This window comes from Lytechinus pictus, chromosome 15, assembly GCF_037042905.1.
Source record: "Lytechinus pictus isolate F3 Inbred chromosome 15, Lp3.0, whole genome shotgun sequence".
In the NCBI taxonomy this organism is placed as follows: Eukaryota; Metazoa; Echinodermata; class Echinoidea; order Temnopleuroida; family Toxopneustidae; genus Lytechinus; species Lytechinus pictus.
Genome location: NC_087259.1, coordinates 29,099,634 through 29,117,223, shown reverse-complemented (window position 1 = coordinate 29,117,223; position 17,590 = coordinate 29,099,634). Strand labels below are relative to the sequence as shown.

Below are 17,590 nucleotides of genomic sequence, written 5' to 3'. Positions count from 1 at the left end.
AATACCGACCAGGAACCAATCAGAAGTGTTCTTTCATATTTACTATTCATCGCTAGGCTTTTGTGTTACGGGGCCCAGGACCCTTTTACACTAAGCATAGCGATAGAACATAGTGGTGAATTGATCGCATTGATCATTGTTTGCAATCGATCATACAAATCATCTGTACAATCAATTGCTACAGGTTCCTGGGCTCAGTTTCATTGAAGGTGTTCTGGTTCGACATGTTTCATTTACTTATAATCTTAAGTGAATTTCTCAGTTTTTATTGGCTAGGAAGCTTGTAATAGCATAAGCAGATGGTGGCTTTGATGACAACATTCATGAATTGGCACCCGTTGATCTATTTTATAAAGATTTGTGATTGATCAAGTTTAAACTCACAGATTTGAGATTTCAACTACAGACTTTATTCAATTTTCATTTCCTTATCATTCTCTCAATATCTCATATTGAGTTTGAATTTTAAGTAATGTCTCCTAATCACACAATAGAAATCAAACTCCATTGACACTGAACTCAACTCCTATACGTAATCACTCAGTTTCGATCTTAGTCAAATTGAACTAAGACTCCTACTCCTATTCAATACTGTTTAATTCAAACTCAAAATAAGATTGAATTCAACTACCGTTTTTAATTATTAAGTTGAAATTAAGTTCGAAAATCAATCTCAAATGTTGATTAACTTTTAAAATATGAGTTTTGATCAAACTTAAATTGAGAGTGAACTCTTACATCAGTCAATATCAGTTTAGTGTAAAAATGTCATTATTGTAAACGTCACCTCCACCTTTATCATTAGATATTTCACTAGTTTTAGGCATCTTGTGCAGGAACTCTCATTTTATTCACAAGATGACTTCCTTGGTTTAAGTATTGCTGATGATATAAGCTCTCATTTGTTGATGTAACTTATTGTGTGTTCCATGTAATGTATGATGATTTGTTAATGATTGTTATATTTTTTTTCTCTTCCAAATGAAGTTTTTTGTTGTTTTTTTTGCTTTGTCTCAGAATGTATTTAAGGGGGAAAGTAAGTCTGGTAGACGGGGATTGTTTGTACATGTATATCAATTTATTTAAAAACAGATGTACGTCTGATGTATTGTATAAAAAGCATTCAATTTAAATGTTTTCATTGTTTTTAAGTTGATAATAAAACAGAAAAAATACAAACATTAAAAAAAATATATTGACTTAATTTACCTTGTTGGACTAAGCTTGCATGTACTTTTCTTGGCTTGTTCATTTTGTGTTTTCATACACATTGTTGGATTTATTTTTCTTCTTTTTTTCAGGCCCATGTGAACATGTACTACATACTACTACAATCACTACTACTACTACTTCTACTCTTATTGTTTTTCTTGTAAATGATAATGCAATATTTTTTATGTACAATTCCAATGAAGACAGAAAAGAGAATGTTGGTATCTTGAACTAATTAAATAAAATCAAACAAACAATGTAGAACAATGATAGCATGAAGAGTTTAATCTTTGTAGTTTGCATGTTGTAGTGTATGCAAATAGAGTAATATAAAACATCACATTCCTTTTTCATCACATCTTCACCATTTTCACAGTGTCTCAACTCTCAAAGAGGCAAAAATTTATGAAAGCTATTAAAAAAAAAAAAAATATTTGAACTAGTCATTTGAATGTCTAACCTCTCACAAAATTTAAGAATTTTAACGGTACAATACAGTTCAATAGATATTGTGGTATCTTGGTATCAAATATATTTCATTTTGTCACATATTTTTCAAAACTAACTTTAAATGCCATGGTATTTTGAAAAGAAAGAAAAAACAAATAACTGATGTAATAGCTAAGTGACCAAGAACTCTCCTCATCTCATGACCTCTTCCTCCTCCCCCCCCCCCCAAGTGTGACACTACCCCTGAACAAGATCACCTTTCACCTAATGGCATATAATTTTAAGCACATGAATAAACAAAAATATATAGGTAACCTGGTGATTGCTCGATTAAAAAAAAAGAAATACAATAAATTTTGAAAACTGCGAGGTTCAGTGTACTGTGTGGCTTTCAAGTGGTGGAGAAAAAAAAACACGGAAGAAAAAAAAGTGATTTGAACATTTAAAAGAAAGGAAAATAGAAGACAGGAGAGTATAATACCCCTGTTATTCAATTGAGAGAAAAAAACATGACTGCCCCCCCCCCCCCATTAAACTACTCTGGTATGGTGATTCCATGGACCTACACTAATAAGATTCGAGCTTGCAAGGCAATGTGTGTATATCTGAAGCCAATAAATGAGTGGATTTCCATCCTTTTCGTATTTTCGAAAAAATATAAACATACTTGGAATTTTTATTTTTTTATGACTTTAAATACACCCCGGCCCATATCTATAATTGCCTTATGTCCCAACCATTCAGGGAGTCGGGGTGGCGCTATAAAAGGGAAGGAGCGGGAGGGCGACCGCGCCTTTTGTGGTGTTGTGAGTTGTATCAAAATAAAAAGGGGGAAGGATGAGGAAAGGGAAAGAAAATAAAGAGGTTAGTATCAGCTAAAGAGGGGTCATGTAACTTTACCACCATGTGATTCAAATTAGACACATTATGATATTACCCTTTTATCGTCTTGCCCACTCCATTCATGTTGAATACCCAGACGCCGCCAACTACAGAGAGAATATCTAAGAAGCACAATGGTACGACCTTAGGCCTATCAATCAACATTAGTTTTGTAAAATGGCAAAGTACGCTCAATTCTAAGAGCGCAGCACACTTCGTATTTTTATCATCATCATCATCATCACCACCACCGTCATCATCATCTACACCACCACCATCATCATCATTATCACCACCACCATCATCACCGTCATCATCATCACCATCATCACCACCACCACCATCATCACCACCATCATCATATTCACCACCACCATCATCAACATAATCATCATCATCATCACCACCACCACCATCATCATATTCACCACCACCACCATCATCATCATCACCACCCCCACCACCATCATCATCAACACCACCATCATCACTACCATCATCAATCATCATCACCATCATCATCATCATTACCATCATCGTCATCATCGTCATCATCATTACCATCATCGTCATCATTATCACCAACACCGTCATCATCATCTACACCACCACCATCATCATCACCGTCATCACCATTATCACCATCATCATCATCATCACCACCACCATCATCATATTCACCACCACCACCATCATCACCACCATCATCATCACCACCATCATCAACATAATCATCATCATCAGCACCACGATCATCATCATCCTCATCATCATCATCACCACCATCATAATCACCACCACCATCATCATCATCATTATCACCGTCATCATCATCACCACCATCATCATCATTATCACCGTCATCATCATCCTCATCATCACCACCATCATAATCACCACCACCATCATCATCACCATCATCATCATCATTATCACCATCACCGTCTTCATCACCACCATCATCATCATCAACACCACCATCATCACCACCATCATCAATCATCACCATCATCATCATCGTCATCATCGTCATCATTGTCATCATCATCATCATCATTACCATCATCATCACCATCATCATCATTACCATCATCGTCATCATCATCATTGTCATCATCACCACCATCATCATCATCATTACCATCATCATCATCACCATCATCATCACCATCATCATCATCATCGTCATCATCATCATTGTCATCATCATCACCATCATCATCATCATTGTTAACATCAGCAGCATGCACTATTCTTGTAGTATATCTTAAAGACTTTTGAGACGCATTAATGCATAGATTATAAGCGGCTTTGGCACGTTACAGTCGAGACGTCAGACGTGCCTGCCAAATGAACTTGTCTATCTCTTCTTTATTTCTACGAACTCGATCAAAAGTGCATTTACCCCAAACAATGTTACGAAAAACCCCAATTAGATAAACGGTCATGGTAGTTGAAATTGCGGATAGCATAACAAGCGTTTCCTCCCGAAAACCGATCAAAGTAAAATATAGGCCATGTTGGCATAGGAGTGAAAGATAGATAGATAGACATGAAGGTAATTCGATTTGATGAAAATTTGAAGCAGAAAATTATGCGCACGTGAATCCCCAAACCAACGCGTGTATTGTAATCCTTTGAAACATTACCCCTTCCTCCTTTTTAAATTTTGATCAGTCATCTGTCATATTCGTTCTGAATTTATAACTTAAATATCAAAACAAATATTCACAAGCACAACACAGTTTTTAAACTTACATTCAACATATCTTCAAGCAGGTAAAAACTATCCCAATATTATTTATCTCAATTCAAATGTGTACCGTTATACAAATCGGATAACCTTCTACACTTGCTGTCAGGTTTTTTTATTCAATTAATCCTTATAATGCTAATAAATTAATTATGTGTTTAGAATAAGCAACATTATGAATACCTTTTCTAGGGAATGGGGTTTATGTCTCCACCAGGTTTATATACTCTCTTCTCACTCATTCGTTTTAATTCAATTCATAATGAACAAAAATAATAGATCACAATCCTTTTATTCACTGGCGTATAGGACCACACAAGAAGGTTGAGATAAGTGCCCTGGTAAGCACCCCCTTCAAAATTCAACGAGGGCTAACAGAAAGTGAATAAAACAAGAAGAGACGTGATTTTCATTTGAAAGTGTCAAAATATTACTAACTTTCTTCGCTCGTTATAGCGACTACTTCGGATATTCCTCCATACCAGTCTGTCGCCCCCCCCCCCCGGAGAATTTCGGACTCCTTACTAACATGATCATGAATATGAAATGTAAGAGTATTTTTCTTTACGCACAGAAAGGAAGAAATAAACAAACAAAAATGTTTTTCTCTCTCTGTGTTGAGAGAGATTTCTTCCCCACTTTAGTCCCCCTTATCGATGATAATGTTGGTTGATCATGTCAGACCAGGAAGCCTATGATCAGACATCTTGTCTGTCATTCAAGGCCAGGTTTATAGTTGGTATGTTGGGGGTGTGTGCTTCCGAATCATGAGACATTCTCCATATAAGGAAACAACACTACCAAATAAGGACGCAATCATGCTATATAAGAAGAGATGACTAATTAATGAGTTAAGTCTTACCCCACGTCGCAGGTTTGCGTTGATGACTGGATGATTGTAGTAGTGGCTATGTTTTGATTAGGTGTGTGTCGCCGGGTAGTATGTCGGCAAGCTTTATTAATTTTAATGAATGTAGGCAACTGGCCAAATAATCGGCACCTCGAGAATATTCATCTATGTTTGCTTCGTGATTGAAATTTTCCATTCAACAATCCTCAAAATGAAATAAAAATGAAACTCTTTGATTTGATATTCAAGACATATTTAGTTGCATTATGAGAAATAATTGTACTTTTTTCAACATTTGAAATATTTACTAATCTGGTTCTGCACTTTACGTCTTTTTCTAACTTGAAAGTAAAGTTAATTTTTATTATAAAAAGAGAAAATAGAAAAATCAGTACAGACAAAAAAATATTAAGAAGAAAACTTATAAAATACTAAACAAAAAAGAGACCTTCCTGCATCCGTCTAGTATAGGGCCTTTTAATGATGTGGCGTGATGTCGGAGCGATCGAGCCAAAGATGTCAGAGGTCGCAAAGTTTGACGAAAAAAAATGAATCAGGTCACTGTACTTTTTTGAAGTCGCGTGATGATCATGCGAAGAATTTTTTTTTCATTGAACATGATGGGATTCAGACTGATTAATGTCTGTCTTTCAGTATGTCTGTGATTTGATTGAAATGTCACCAGATTCGTCCTTACCTTGGATATAGTTTAGCTGAAAACATAATAATAATGGCTCCTTATATAGCGCACATGTCCACCTTTCGAGAAAAAAAATAATATTCAGACCAGAAAAAGGACATTTCAAGGACTGTTTAAGGAATTCATCTTCATAAATACATATCTCACTAATCTACTAATGCGAACGTAAACATGGACTGGATTTTCTTTAGATTCAGACCTTAAAAGGGGGCAATCCCTTTAAGCAGTTATGAAAAAGAAGCATATATGTCACTGTACAGGAAATACATTTGGTGCACATTGACTTGAAAACGGGATGCTTTAGTACCATTTAATCAGATTGAACAGGATTTTTTTTTATCTCATTAAACAGACAATGAGAGCACCAAGAGTGATGAACACATAGGCCCTAAAATTTATTAAAAAATATTATGCAATATATAAAATAGAATACAATATAACATAATATAATAAAATATAATACACAATAATTTCTTCTTCTTTCCCCCACTATACCACATGCCAGCCCGATGGTGGGGCACGTGCCCCCGTGCCCCCCCCCCCCCGTATAACTACGCCACTGCATAAACCCCACCATTTTGATCTTGTTTGCATATTAAAAGCAGAGGCGGATTCAGCCTTCGCCAATAGCCACATTTTCCCCGATCGGCCGCTCGAAGTTGATTTTTGTTTATTTCTTTGAAGGGGTAGTTCTAAGCTTTATTCTTATAAATCGACTATGTCGACCTAAATATATAATAATCTCATAAGCCTTATTTAAATAGTGCGAGCGCGAAGCGCGAGCAATTTTTTGTATTTCATGTATTTTGTCCTCAAATTTAAACATTCTGGGCAATGTTTGTGATCCTAAACGAGATGTGTATCCAACTAAATAATTACTGCGACCGCGAGCAGAAATTTACGTTTTGATCTGATCAAAAAAGGATCTGTTAACGGCTGCTTGCAGTTAGGCCTGAAGACGTTGCATATTTCAACAATCAAATAATGCGCGCGCGAAGCGCGAGCTGAAAATTAGGACATTTCTACCTGAAGAATGGAAATTCTAAGCACTTTTTGTAATCTTAAAAAGGGTAAATAATATATAACTAAACGATTGATGCGAGCGCAAAGCGCGAGCGGAAAATTCAAGATTTACACCTAAAAATGGGATACTCTATTCATGTTTTGTAAATCATAAAAAAATATGAGTAATTGGAAATCTTCCTTTATTAATAACGTGAGCACAAAGTGCGAGCAGAAATTTTTTGATATTGTAATCTGAAACTGGATACTGATTTAAATAGGGAACAAGCTGCGTATCTGAATAGACATGCGCGCACGTGTTTCAGATTTCGACCTACAGAATCTGGGCATTCTAAATACCTTTTTTAATCATGAAAATCAATAAAGCGAGTGCGAAGCGCGATCTTAAAATATTTGATATTCTGATCCGCTGAAAAAGGGTCAATTTAAGCTCTGCATTTCAAGCACTTTGTAGGAAAATTGTGAGGTGGATATGGATCACAGTTAAAAAGAGCTATATGTTCCATGACTATTACTTTGAGTTTTGACATAGGACCGGGACATTAATGTCATCATATAAAAATGATGACAATCTCTCTTCCCAAGCGCAAGATGAAACTTGTCGATATTTCATTCTGAAAAAAAGGGACAATTTGATTAATATCTTAATCTAATAAGCCTAATGATAGCGAAATCTGTCAATATTATGGCCTGAAAACTGGAAATTTAAAGCATTTTTGTGATTATGAATAATATGCATGAGTTAAGATTATATTTTCAACAATGAACGCGAGCGCAAATCGCGAGCCGAAATTTTTAATAAACTGTCATGAAATGAGGATTTAAAATAGTGTTATAGAATTAATATTGAAATATACATAACTCACCAATCGAAATGCGAGCATGCAACGCTAGCTGATACGTTTTGACAATCTGACCTGAATAGGGATAATTTGAGAACTTAATGAAATACAGGAAAATAATAGGTACCTGACAAATAACATTTAGCGAGTGCGCAGCGCGAGCAGAAAATCTTAATATTCCGACCATAAAACATAATTATTTACAGAACACTTTAAAAAAATCAAATTGTAAATCAAACAAAATAATGAAAGCTCGATTTCAGAGCTGAAACATGTTTTGCATATTGACTTCAAAATTGGATATTTTAAGCTCCATATATGTTAATCACCTGAAAGGCAATGCGAGCGCGAAGCGCGAGCGAAACTTTTATACAGTGACATGAAAGGTTTTTTAAAAATATTTTTTCAAGTCTTCCCCTCATCCTATTTTATTCACTCGTCTGCCTCCTCTTATGTTTCCCCTTCTTTTTTTCTCTTCCCTTTTCCCTTTTTTAAAATTTCTTTCCCCCTTTTTAATTGTTTTTTTCTCGCCAATAAAGGGGGGGGGGGGCGGGGTCCCTCGTGCCCCCCTGTATCTGCACATGAAAAGGTATATTTTGCACCTTCGTGACCCATTAGGGTGCATCATATAGCTTGACGTGAAAAGGGTCCAAATTTACACCTACATTTGGAAACAAATCTGCACCCCGCAGGAAGGTCAAAGCACCATTAGTGTGCGTAAAGACAATTTATAGAATTCATTAATGATTATGATAAGCGTATAATATGGGCCAAACTTCTGAGGGACCCAACCTGAGGGATGGGGCAATATTTTTATTTCCCGACATTAACATTGGTCGAACCTGATAGCAGAGCACATGCCATTAATGAGTAGGAAATTGTACAAACTGACGCAGATTTTTTATATAAAGTCTTCTGTAAAGAGGGATGGCTGAAAATAAATATCGGGGGGGGGGGGGTGGCAGCTGGCCTGCCCCCTCCCGTTGCGTACGACCTTCACTAAACTAAGTATTAACTTCGCGTTATCCTCAGTTGCGAACTATATGTAAGGTAAATCGGGGGGATTTTAGAATTGGGGAACCAATTAGAATTTGGTTCAATATTTACATATTTTGTAACATTGCCAAAATCTAATCCAAATGACTTCCGGTTGAATTCTGCTCTGTCACTCGCTTTAAGATAATATAAGAGTTGATTACAGTGAGCCTTTGCTACTATGTGGTTCTTGAAAACATGAATCATGCATTTATGAAACCAATTAGATTTATATAGTTCACGGTAGGTTCAAAATCTCCGTTGGGCTTTTTCAATATTGAATATCATAAAATTAATGTTGGGCCGGGGACGGAGGGGGGGGGGGGACTGGTTACATACATTGAACCATTCCTTCCTCCCCTCAACCTATGATGCTTCAAACAGAAAACGAATAACAGATCTGTAATTGTTTATTGACGTAAAAAAACCCTAACATTACTAATACTATTTTGGAGGGACCGTAAAGTAAAGCCTACAAACGAAAAAAAAAAACGATCAGTGGAACAGTGCCATCTACGTTATTCACAGGCCATCAATTATTCTCTGTCAAAATACACTTTTGTATTATTTATATATAATATTTTTAGCTTGCCTTAAATTTCGATCTTTGTTAGGCAAGGCATTTATTTTTCTCTCTATTGCACATTTCTATAAAAATATTAGAAATTAAAAGGGCACAAAATTATTGCGCAATTGAGACTAGTCAATAGGGCACTGGTAGGGCCCTGTGAATGATTTTTGACAGGGGGTGCTGGGGTATTGTCAGAAAAAAAAATGTACAAGTAAAAAAAAAGTTATTGCTTCTAAATATCCGTGATTTCGGAGCACTAACTTTGTTGTTGTTGCTTGTTTCAGGGGATGCTGCCAATGGTAAATAACGTACACAGCACCCCTGAAAAATCTTGGGGGTACTTTAGCACACCAGAACCCTGGCTTCCCATGCAGGGCCATGGGCGGAGGCAATGTTCTTGGTGGGATTGGATGATCCCTGGCTTAGAACTAAAAGAGTTAGAAATCGGATTGACCTGCGCACTGGCGGATCCAGTGGGGGGGGGGGGGGGAGCCGGCCCATGACACCCCTTGAGAGGCACAATTAAAATTTGTAATGTAAAAATGCAGTTAAAACGGATTTAAGTGTGCCCCTTTTTTTTTTAAGTGAAGACCTTTTTTTTCTTTGCTTGTCATATCCTTAATTTGGGTTAAAAACCTTTAAATGGGTAATAATGTATGAGCCAGGTATGTTAATATCCGATGCACACGTATCTACTAATTAGCTTCTCCCGTTCGAAATTACCATAAAAACAGCATCCAAAATTAACAGAATTTGTATAATTTTGGAGGTAAAAAGGACAGTGAATATAATGGAGTTACAACGAAACGCAAACTAATTCATGTAGCTTCCACTTTTTCAAGAACTTCGAAGTGCAATAAAATACATATCAGGTGCATTGTATAACTTTTCACTTTATCAATAATTTAAGCATGGTTGTTTAAGAGATCAAAGATCAAACACTTGTTTAAACTGTTTAAACAACTATACTGTGCGATTGGCAGCGTTAAATTATTTTTAACAGTGTTGGTGGTAACCTGCAATGCCGCCAGTTTTATGGGAGAACTGCAAAAGTGAGTTAATGTTGAAAAAACGGATAATTGGGAATACTTAAAATTTTAATGACGAAATATATCTCAAGACTTGTTTTCTCCTGAAATCGAGCGAAATATCGTATGATAACAGTAAAAAAAAAAACTCAGAATTTGACAATTTTTTAATGAACATTTTATAGATTTCCACACATTGCCACATAACAAAAAATAGTTAGTTTGTGGGAATATATCTCCATTAGCATAGGCCTACCGTATATCTATTTGTGATATTATATCACTTACAGTCATATGCGGCCAGTAATTTCAAATTACATCTCAAGAAATGTTGCCACATTATTGTTGTTTTCCCCAGTAAAAGTTGGCAATATGTCTGCTCAAAAATAGTGAATGGAACCAGGGATAAGGGGGGGGGGGGCAGGGCAGCGGCTGCATGTACTTTTTAATTATCGTATAACCATGTAAATGACCATCGAATTGTGATTTTATGCATTCGTAGCCCAGCTTCTTCAAAATCAATGACTTGTACGTCACTGACTATTTGTGAAAAAAAAGTTTTCAAGATGTGTAGGCCTCTCTAGCTTAGCTAGGCCTAAAAATATAGCTCCGTTAAAATAAAAGTTGGGCCTTTTATTTCCATCTCGGAGTAGACCAAAAGCTTCGGTCTCTGTTATGTTGGTTGTTCCGCTGAACTCCTTTGGCTCCACTCACCAAATACAGAGAAATTTTAAAAAAATGTTTAAAAACTCCTCGAAACAGACGGCTGCCAGCTGTCTATCTCGGAGGAGCTGATCAAATTCACTGACTGAATTGATTCGTTAACATAGAGATGTATTAGTATACATCTCTATGTTCGTAAATAACTGCGCGTGCGCGGCCGGAATCACGATTGATAGATTACTTTTATAGTTTTAGGCCTAGGCCCTACCTGTTTTATATAATTTTGCTTGAAATAAGATATCTACAAGTTAACTAAGTAAGTACGTACATTTTCGAATTTCGATTAGGCCTAGATCTGTTTATAGAAAATTATGGCAAAATTATATTCATGATGGTGTTGCTGAGCAGATCTAGACTATCTCTGTTTATTCGTCTTTTTTAGTAGCCAGAGACTAGAGAGGAGAGGGTTTTCCCCTTCCCCTCTTCCCCAGCCCTTCCGGGGGGCGAAGCTTCTGATCCACGCTGGTGCACGTGCGCGGCACATACAGCTGCAAATGCAATAACCCTTTCCTATTACAAAACCCATAAATTCATAATGTAAGCATGTTAGTGATTTTTTTTTAAAGGAAAGGGGTTGGGGTGTCGTGTTTGTTTCAAGTGTTTTTGTCATCATTGTGCCATTACCATGTTCTGTCAACTACACAAACATGACAAACACTGCCTGGCTTTCTTTCGATTAAAGGTATTGTTTAACTTTGTGAGCAGCCGATTTAAAAAATTCTCAAACCAAGATGAAACATGTGTACAAGTGCATGTATTAGAACTAATAAACCCTGAAAACAACCATTATTGAGAATGAAAAGCTAAAACTACAAGGCAAACCCCGATTTTGTAAATAGGCGTCTTATAGACGCCTAAATAGTACACATAAGTGTATGGGATGAAATTAAGATGGTGTTTTCGGTCACTTTATATTTCAATTTTTGAAGCACTAAATAATTATTTTCGAACGCAATTTTTTCTGGGCTTCATTTTTGTAACATATCACAGACAAAGGTGATTAGTGTGACCTTCTAGCTCAGATTTTTAAAAAGTCAAACCAATGTTAACCAATCACTTTAATTCGAACTTTGTTTTCTTCTCTTCTCCAACTTAGTATTACTCTTACTCTTAGTTCTCGTTTCTCATCTGATTCTGAATTTGTCCCGTTCACTGACTCAGACTGCCTGTCTCCTCCCGCAATCCCTCACTTTCTTTATCTGTTCTTTTTGCTCCTGATCCTGTGACCTATTTGTGTGATCATGATGCTTGCATTTTTGTATATTGTTACTTGTTGACTCTAGTCTAGATCTACATGATCTAGTAATTGTTCAATAATTGTTACTGACTTTATCATAACTTGCCGTCCAACCAGTAAGTTGATGATTATAAAGATAGGGTAATGGCCCGGGTTTCATACATCATCATCGTTGTATGGAAGAAGTAGGTGATCCTGGCCTGTAGTGTAGTGCTTTCGCAATTTCGATCATTCCTTACAAGTTACATAGAGGGACTCTACCTGATTGTTTAAGGTCAAGTCCACACAAGAAAAATGGTTGATTTGAATTAAAAAAAGAAAAATCAAACCAACCATAATATGCTGAAAATTTCATCAAAAGTCATGACATTTAATTATTTTAATGAAATTTTCAGTGTTTAATATGCTTGTTAGATTTTTACTCTTATTACTCAAATGAACTATTTTGTTTTGTTTTTCGCTGAAAACAAGAGGATATAAATTTTCTTCCTAAAACAGCAAATTAGATGCTGTGGCTAAAGTGAGGTGCAATGCAAATTGTGTATGTGTGGGTGGTGTGGGGGACTGGGGTTGGTTGGTTGGAGGACCTATTTGGTTGAAGCCGTTTTTTAATGGACTTGATATTCTTTGCAACATTTGCAAGAAACTCCTAATAATAGATTTTCTAAGTGTTAATACCCTTGCATTTATGTTTTATTTTGCATAGGAATTTATTTCACTGAAAAGGGTTATGATCCTTAAAAAAAAATTCTGATTTTTCAAAAAGAAGAAGAATCAATTAGAGGGAAAAGATTTTATTAGAAAAAATAGACAACAGATGATTTCAGAGAATTGGATGTTATTTTTCATCTTGGAACATCATTGGTAGAAGTGAAAGTTAAACCCGTAGACTATATGAGTTCAACTTAAAAACGGTGTTTTTATGTAAATCATGAGATCATAATCATAAATCGTGTATATTTCAACTTTTGAAAGTTCTCATAAGGATGTCTAGTTTCAGGCTTGTGCATGGCATTGTGAAATAGATTTAAAATTTATGACTGTTTTCTAACAAAAAAAATTTTCCCCTAAGAAGTCGCGTTCATGAAATGTGCACGTAGGCCTACATTTAATTCTTTCATAATGACATGGATTTGGACTGTTTCCCGGTATCATGAACATTTCCATAAGTGGTATACCAGTTGTCTGACATCTCCAAAATTACACCTGTTGTGGGTACATGTAGAAGAGGGCGGTTGTTGTGGACCCTATGGAATCCGGAAGAGTGGTGGTTCCTATAACTTATCCCTTTTGTATTAATTTTTGAAAGGGACCAAATCTAGATAAAGTCGGGTCCAAATCCTGTTGATAACAATTTATCTTCAAAGTCTCAAATGTTTGAAATTCTTATTCATAAATGGCCAGATAACATGTTTTCTTCTTCTAGAATGAAGTTTACCCAAAGTTATTTTCCTTAACCGGGTCAAGAAGTGAACAACAAATAGGTGTCATTGGATGGGATTGAGTTCAAATTAGGTTGTGGGTCAGGTTTTGGAAATTGAATTTAGTAAATCAAATCAAAACGGTTTATTTACCAAGTTGTTGTGGGAATATATGGAAGTGACCTGAATTGACCTGTATTGAGAAACCATTATTATCCTGACTAGATAGGCTGACTTGGAGGGAATTTCTTCATGATACTCATGTAGACATCAGCTATCGAATTTGGGTCTTCGTGTCCTTGTATTTAAACTTTATTAAATACAAGTACAGTTGTGCTATATAAAAGTTAGTGAACCCCCAGCACAAAATGCACTCCTACATGTACATGCTGAGTGTTGAATGTAGACAACACCACTGCAATGTTCGGTGAGACAAACAAACTTAATTATACAGTATGTAATATTTCATCACCTGACTCACTTTCTTGTGGGGCTCACTAACTTTTGAGCACTTCTGTACATACTAAAAATGGTGTTGAAATGATACCTGAATATGAACTGGTTGTTAGGTTGGCTACTCTTATTTTATCTGTCAAGATTGATAAAGGGCCGAAGTTCCCCCCTCCCCTATTCCGCGGCTCCTGAAAACTATACAGGTTGAATGAAGTTTATGGTTTTAGAGGTCATACATGTACATGTATCCATGCAAGACATTGATGACCTCCATCATATAGTACTTTATGACCAGCAAATATTTTGTTTAGTCGGGTGGTTCCTGATAGGGACGTTGAGGAGTTTAATCAAGAAGACATGTGATAGTTTTCAAGAAGGTCATTGATATCAAAGAGATTTTGGTAAAATAACCTCTCAAAGTTGAGCACCTTTCAGAGGCTTTTAATCAGGCTTACAGGCTCCTGGGGAGCTGAAATTTTCTTAAAGGACAAGTCCACCCCAACAGAAAGTAGATTTGAATAAAAAGAGAAAAATCCAAAAAGCATAATCACTGAAAATTTCATCAAAATCGGATTTAAAATAAGAAAGTTATGACATTTTAAAGTTTCCCTTAATGTCACAAAACAGTTCTATTCACATCCTGGTCGGTATGCAAATGAGGAGACTGATGACGTCATCCACTCACTATTTCTTCTGTATTTTATTATATGAAATATTCTAATTTTCTCCTCATTGTCAAGTGTAACAACGATTAATTCCTTCCTGAACATATGTAGCTAGCATTGTTTATTACTATATAGTTCAGTCAAGTTAGTCCTTATTGTCAAATCTGTAAAAAATGAAAAATTGTATAATTCAAACAATAAAAACAAAAGAAATAGTGAGTGATGGATCATCGACTGGCTCATTTGCATGTCACTCAGTTGTGCACATCACTGTTTTGTGAAAAATAATCAAATTTTCAAAATTCCATAACTTTCTTATTTTACATCCGATTTTGATGAAATTTTCAGCGTTATGCTAGTTTGATTTTTCTCCATTTATTCAAATCAACATTTTTCTGGGGTGGACTTGACCTTTAAAGAGAAACCCTCATTCGGACATCAGAAATTTGCACTTGGTATACATTTATGTACACTTATGTATACTGTTACATGTATGTGCATGAATTTTCATTGCTTTCAACACAACAAAACGTGAAAGAGTTACTTACAGTTGTAAGATTCTCGCTTCAAATTTGCAACAGCATTGGTTTTAGGGTCTGAGCATAGAGACTAGGAATCAGACACAATCCCTGCTGTGATCTCATTGGTCCTTGAGCTCAGAAGGGGGTGTGTGATGACCTTATTTGGCTAAAGATATGCATGGCTGGTGTCCTTTACAAACTCTGGTTCCACGCTGTTTCATGTACCAGCATTGTTTGTTCCAGTGAAACCTACGCAGGCTGGATTAGAAAACCTCCACATGCGAAGCAGAGAATATATTTAGGAAACCTGTTGCGCTTTGACGTCAGAATAGAACCTGCCGGAGTACGGATAAAGCACACATGCTTCATCATAATCAGCAGTAGAACTTTATCTAACTTTCAACCACTTTACTTTGCACTCAGACTCAGGATCGTAACTTAGACTTAAAGTGTTTTTTTTTAATTTGACACTCTTATGCAGATGAACATTGTCTACAAGTATCTGGAATTGAGTTTATCTATAGAATAGAGGACAAGGATAGGGAATTTCAAGCGGATCAAGTGTTTTGCCCCCAGATCTTGACCTACTCTACATCCCAGAAGAAGAGAAGGAGAGGCAGGAGAGAGGAGGAGAAGGAGGGGGATTTTAGGAGAAACTGTAAAAGGTGAAATCAGGAGAAATGGAGGTTTTACAGCGCCTGATCCTGGTATTATTTGCCTCAGTTGTAGGATTAGTAAGCACTGGTTCTGCACAAGATCCAACAAGGTAAGAATGAATAATCAGGGTAGATCAATTGTAGAAATGATGTGTAATATCAAGTATTCAATTCTTGAGAATCACAGGATACCTAATCAAAGCATAGGAAATCTTGATAGCTGTATAGCCTTGGAAATTCTTTCAAAGAAATATTAACAAATTATCTGTCAGCTGTTAAAATCAAGTCAAAATTAAGAGGACCTACATGTATTTAGAATTGAAATCTTGATATTTTCTGAAACTAGTAAAAAAAAAGTTGTCAATTAATACATGTATGTCATAACTATTTAGTTTTTACAGAGCTGTGACCTTAAAAAAGGTGGTTTTGAGCCTCCTGATGAAATACAGTTTTCATTTTGCTTTCAAGTAAAAAAAGACTTCCATTGAACAGATTATTTTGAATAATGAATTAAGCAGAGATTAATGGCTAAAAACCACTATCCATTAAATCTCAATTCTGAACAAAATCTTTTAGAATGAATTATGTCTTTGTTCAAACCACATTGTTTAAAATTGCAAAGCATTTGAAGGAAGAAGAGAAGAGTATATCTAGGTTTGTAAACATAAATAATTGAGAGGGATCAATCATACTGATGTTCAACTCCAGAGTGGTGTTCCACCAGTATTAAAAGCTTAAAGTTACACATACATTCCCAGTTACAATAACTTACATGCAGAAATATGATCAGTAGCTTAAAATAATGCAGGACTTCTGGTAAGATTTTCTGCTCAGTTGATGTGTGCTAGTGTGTATATTCATTAAGAGATTATGCTTTGAGTGCCATTCGGATATGATTGCATTTTTTATGACACTTTACAGTCCACAGTCATAAATGAAAATATCTATTATTTACAATGCTTGTACACTTTACACAGCAAGGAAAAAAATACATGGGGGCTCGGGGCGATTTTGCCCCTGAAATACTCAAAAGTACCCTCGAAAATAAAAACAAGAGCCCAGAAAATCCCCAATGTTAAAGCTTATCCAATGTAACAGATTTTAATAGACAGTAGGTTGTTTTATAAAGAAGGACCCCGGAAGCCTGAATATCAAAAAAAAAAATCATTTTTCTTTGCCTTTACACAGTTGAACCTTTCTTTTTCTTTGAGAAACTGTTTTGATGTTTCATTCCTTCTTTGTATCCTTCAAGGTTTTAAAGTGATTGAAAGATATGAAGCATGACATATAGAAGGATAGATGAGCACCACTGATTCTTTTTAACCTAACAATAAAAGATTGCCAGATTAAATTGTCATGCTTAATCTGATATTCAATAGAAAGTTTAGTCATTCTTTCATTAGATTGTAAACTAAAAGAGGTAACTTTACTACATATTATATAGGGTTTGTCATTCTGTATAGACCTGTTCTTAGAAATTGGACTCGGTTTGTGGTGTCATTGTAATTACTGTCAGCTTGTATGAAATATCAATTTTTGTACCTTTGTTATTAATACCCAAAAGTTGA

At 35.7% G+C, this 17,590-nt stretch overlaps 1 protein-coding gene across 3 annotated transcripts in view; it reads left to right on the top strand.

Moving 5' to 3' along the window:
- Positions 1–11,214: 11,214 nt before the first annotated feature.
- Positions 11,215–17,590, top strand: part of LOC129277555 (complement C3-like) — a 57,613-nt gene continuing 51,237 nt past the window's right edge. The window contains exons 1-2 of one of the 3 annotated variants that reach the window (XM_064110449.1): positions 11,215–11,325; positions 15,848–16,132. In XM_064110449.1, coding sequence (XP_063966519.1) covers positions 16,047–16,132 — 86 coding nt within the window. In that variant the 5' untranslated portion in view covers positions 11,215–11,325; positions 15,848–16,046. Of the gene's footprint in view, positions 11,330–15,847; positions 16,133–17,590 lie in introns of all 3 variants that reach the window. The other 2 variants (XM_064110451.1, XM_064110450.1) reach the window with 2 other exon arrangements.